The sequence below is a fragment of the Triticum dicoccoides genome, chromosome 6A (assembly GCF_002162155.2).
Source record: "Triticum dicoccoides isolate Atlit2015 ecotype Zavitan chromosome 6A, WEW_v2.0, whole genome shotgun sequence".
NCBI lineage: Eukaryota > Viridiplantae > Streptophyta > Magnoliopsida > Poales > Poaceae > Triticum > Triticum dicoccoides.
Window position 1 is genome coordinate 500,097,527 of NC_041390.1, and position 3,840 is coordinate 500,101,366.

General features: G+C 55.7%; 1 protein-coding gene across 1 annotated transcript; it reads left to right on the forward strand.

The window, feature by feature from the left end:
- The first annotated feature begins 275 nt into the window (after window positions 1-275).
- LOC119317485 (transcription factor bHLH94-like) lies at window positions 276-3,562 on the forward strand. The gene is made up of 3 exons (XM_037591957.1): window positions 276-972; window positions 1,393-1,908; window positions 3,071-3,562. The coding sequence occupies exons 1-3, from the start codon at window positions 607-609 to the stop codon at window positions 3,197-3,199; spliced, it is 1,011 nt and encodes a 336-aa protein (XP_037447854.1). The 5' UTR covers window positions 276-606; the 3' UTR covers window positions 3,200-3,562.
- Window positions 3,563-3,840: the final 278 nt, after the last annotated feature.

The following is a 3,840-nucleotide window of genomic DNA, read 5'->3' on the forward strand; positions in this document are numbered from 1 at the left end:
CGAAGAAAAACTTTGCAGCCCCTCCTCCGATCGCAGAGGGAAGCCCTCGGTCGATCTGACTGGTCACCCGGTCACACGGCAGCAGGGCCAGCATCACGACGCACTGCACAAAAACCGCAGTGCAGATGTTTACAAAAGAGCTCAGCCTTTTGATCATTTGATGCCTACTCTACTGGGAGCAGAGCGCCCTCCTCAGTCCTCTCCCACTGTTGCTGCTACGCGAGCGCGCGAATGCAGGCAGGCTGGCCGGCGTGCCCGAACCAAACCTTATCTTTCCCCCCATATACCCCAGCCCAGTAGGCGGTAGTACCCCCCGCAGTAGACCACCACACCGGAGAGAAAGAAACATACGCATCCCACCAACGCGAGCGCCTCAGAGCCTCAGAGATCCCCAGAATCGCCCACTCACTGCTACGTTGTACCACAGCGAAGTCAGCAGCGGCAGTAGCAAAGGAGCGGGATAAGAGCTGGCCGTGGTGGCGCGCGACTTCCCTCCGTCGTCGCCAAAAGCATCGCGACACCGAGAAACGGCCACGAGCCGAGAGCAGGCGAGCGAGCGAGGGAGCGAGGGAGCGAGTCAGCCGTCTGCCCGTCCGTCCGTCGGCCATGGCACTAGTGGACGCGCTGTGCGCCTCCAGCGTCGACAATGCGGCGCTCGTCTACAGCACCTTCAACGCCGCGGGCTTCCTCTTCGACAATGCCGCGGGCTTCTACGACGGCGCCGGCATTGCCGGTGCCCCTGCGCACGAGCCTCAGGCGGCCGACGTGGCGGCGCCCGCGGAGAAGCAGGCCACGTCGTCGCCCGCGCCGCCGAGGAGGAAGCGGCGGCGGCGGGCGAGGAGCTGCAAGTCGAGGGAGGAGACCGAGTGCCAGCGCATGACCCACATCGCCGTGGAGCGCAACCGCCGGCGCCAGATGAACGAGTACCTCGTCGTGCTCCGCTCCCTCATGCCGGTGTCCTACGTCCAGAGGGTGCGTCTCCCTCTCCCTCTCCCTCTCCCTTTCTTGTTTTGTATCCGTGTGCTCTTGCTTGTCAACGAGGAAGAAAGGGATGCCGCAGCAACTTGGGAGGGAGGATGATGAGGAAACAAAGAATGTTTTTTCTGGGCCGAAAGAGACCCACCTTCACTATTGATGAGCTCTCCTTTCCCCGTGCCCAATGTCTTTACTGCTCGGCCGGACTCCGGGACACCATTTGTTGAGGAGAAGCATCCATTCTTGGCCGGACTCCGGGACGCCATTAATGTGTCTCCCTCCCAAATCATTGCTTCACTCGTCTCTAGCTCTCGCAGAGAGTAGAAGGAGGTCATTGATTGTTCGACGAGTTCCATGGAGTATACTATTCCCCTGACAGAGTTAATGCTCGCTTCTTGTCCTTAAAAAACCTTGCAGGGTGACCAGGCGTCGATCGTCGGCGGGGCGATAGACTTCGTCAAGGAGCTGGAGCAGCAGCTGCAGTCGCTGGAGGCGCAGAAGCGGGCGCTGGCTCACCAGCAGCAGCAGCACAAGGCAGGACGCGACGCGGCGCCGCTGCCGGCGCGCGCCAGCACCAGCGGCGGCATTGGCAACGCGTGCGTGGAGTCGACGAGCAACTGCAGCAGCAGCGTGACCGAGGCGGACGGCGCGCCGGACGCGCCGCCGTTCGCGGGGTTCTTCACGTACCCGCAGTACGTGTGGCGCCAGTCGCCGCGCGACGCCACGACGCTGTCGGCGGATGAGAGCCGCGCCGGGGTGGCCGACGTCGAGGTGAACCTGGTGGAGACGCACGCCAGCCTCCGCGTCATGGCGCCGCGGCGGCCCGGCCAGCTGCTCCGCATGGTCGCCGGCCTGCAGGCGCTCCGCCTCGCCGTGCTGCACCTCAACGTCACCGCGCTCGACGCCCTCGTCCTCTACTCCCTCAGCCTCAAGGTACGTAGTACGTGCCACATCTTAGTCTTAATCGGGTAGTAAATTTCAGTCTTAATACTGCGACGTTTGGTGCACATGTCCCAACGTAGCACGTCCCCATGCTGTCGAGCCGCGGCTACAAGCCTATAGCAGCGGGCTCACGGTGTGTCCGCACGCATGATTTGGGAATCATGAGGTCATTCTCTACACCGCAGGATACAGATCCGATTAATTAACCCGGCGAATTAGCAACTCCACTCTAGCTAAAACCCTGTGCTCGATATTCTAGCTGTGGCTCGAGTTGAAATGCAGCTCCACACACAGCAATGCCATGTCTGTTTTGGCATCTCAAAAAGAAAAAAACGTGTCAGATATTCCCCTGCCTTCAGTGCCGCTTGGACTGATAGATATGAGTCGTAGATCAGACATCCATGTGTGATGTGTCATCATCACATCAACGTGCGCAGATCAATTGCTGCTGCATTATTGATCGATGGATAGAGCGAGCCGCATCAAATATTTCAAATCTTTGATCCGAATCCGATGAGCTTGACCACACATGTGGACGCCTGAGTCTTCTCCTGCTCCCCCTCCATCCTCTTCCGTGTTCACTTACCTTTGACCGGATTTCGCAGTATTACCGCACCCCAAAAAACCTGTGCTCTCTATTTTTAAAATAAAATAAAGTGTTATTTTGGGGCCCTGCAGTGAGACGCAGCTGAAAATAAGGACTCGGCAATGCTGTCATGTCTCCTAGGAGCGTGCCTGCGCTACTAGTAGTAGTACGTACTGTAGTACCAGTGTGACACTGTTGCTGCTAGTGTGACACCTCATGAAAAAGTGTTGCCTCCTAGATTTGTCAGTCGAGCGCTGCCAGGGAGAATCTCTTTTCCTCAACTGATATTGAGATTGGCATCGATAAATGGGCAAAAAAAGGCTATCCAGCGATGTGGCTGGTGTGGCTAGACAGTGTACCGTGCCTCTGCTCCCTCGTGCCATTTTAGCCGTAGGACGGAGGGTGCCACTGTTCACCCGTGGAATCTGATCTGTATCCTACGGCTACGGAGTGTAGTTGTAGCAGAGGTTCCCTGATTTCCTGACCGGCCTTCTCCGTTAGCTAATTTTTCTTTTATATACGTGGCCTGTTCAGTTTGACTAACCTGTTCGTGTGGGTGCGCCGCAGGTGGAGGAGGGGTGCGGCCTGACGACGGCGGACGACATCGCGGCGGCGGTGCACCATGTGCTCTGCTTCATCCACGCCGAGGCCGAGGCGGAGGCGGCGTCGCAGCAGCTGCTCGCGCCGGCGCAGTAGGCGACGATGGCCGCGGCGGCCGGAGGGTTAAGCCGCAGCCCTCTTTATATGTACTAGGGCAGCTAGGTAGTGACATGCCATTTTAAGGATTATATGGACGAGTCATGTAATTTAACCCGTCGGATCTACTACTACTGGGCTTAGATGTCGTCGGCGGTGCACGTCGCGCTGCCGCTTTCTGGCAAGTCTGTCCAGTGTGATGTGGCGGCGTAGTGTACCGTATTCCGTAGTAGGTTCAGCTGCATGTGTTTCCGCGATATTATATTATAGGCAAGTCGTTTCAGTTTCTCAAAAAACAGAGTCTTATGTGCCACTGATTATTTTCAGTCCAGGCCATTGATCAAGTGCTGGCCATTCCGCTAACGTTCTGTCAGGCGATCTACGTTCAGCATGTAAATTGAGGCCTTCTTTGATTTGTAGGAATCTCATAGGATTTATAGAATTTCTATAGAATAGGATTTGCATAGGAAATTTTTCTTTAAAGCCCTTTGGTTTGTAGGAATAGATTTCTATTCATATGTAGGATAGAAATCAATCCTTCACATTTAAAAAAAAAACATTAGCTAAGACTTAATGGAAAAATTTCTATCCTATGTATCAAATGACATCTTTTTTCTATAGGAATTGAGATACATATCATG

What these genes read in the sequence shown, in the direction of transcription:
- LOC119317485 (XM_037591957.1), top strand. Translation starts at nt 607, where the DNA reads ATGGCACTAGTGGACGCGCTGTGCGCCTCCAGCGTCGACAATGCGGCG. An exon ending in CGGTGTCCTACGTCCAGAGG is followed by an intron (nt 973 to 1,392) that starts GTGCGTCTCCCT and finishes AAAACCTTGCAG; the next exon opens with GGTGACCAGGCGTCGATCGT. An exon ending in TCTACTCCCTCAGCCTCAAG is followed by an intron (nt 1,909 to 3,070) that starts GTACGTAGTACG and finishes GGTGCGCCGCAG; the next exon opens with GTGGAGGAGGGGTGCGGCCT.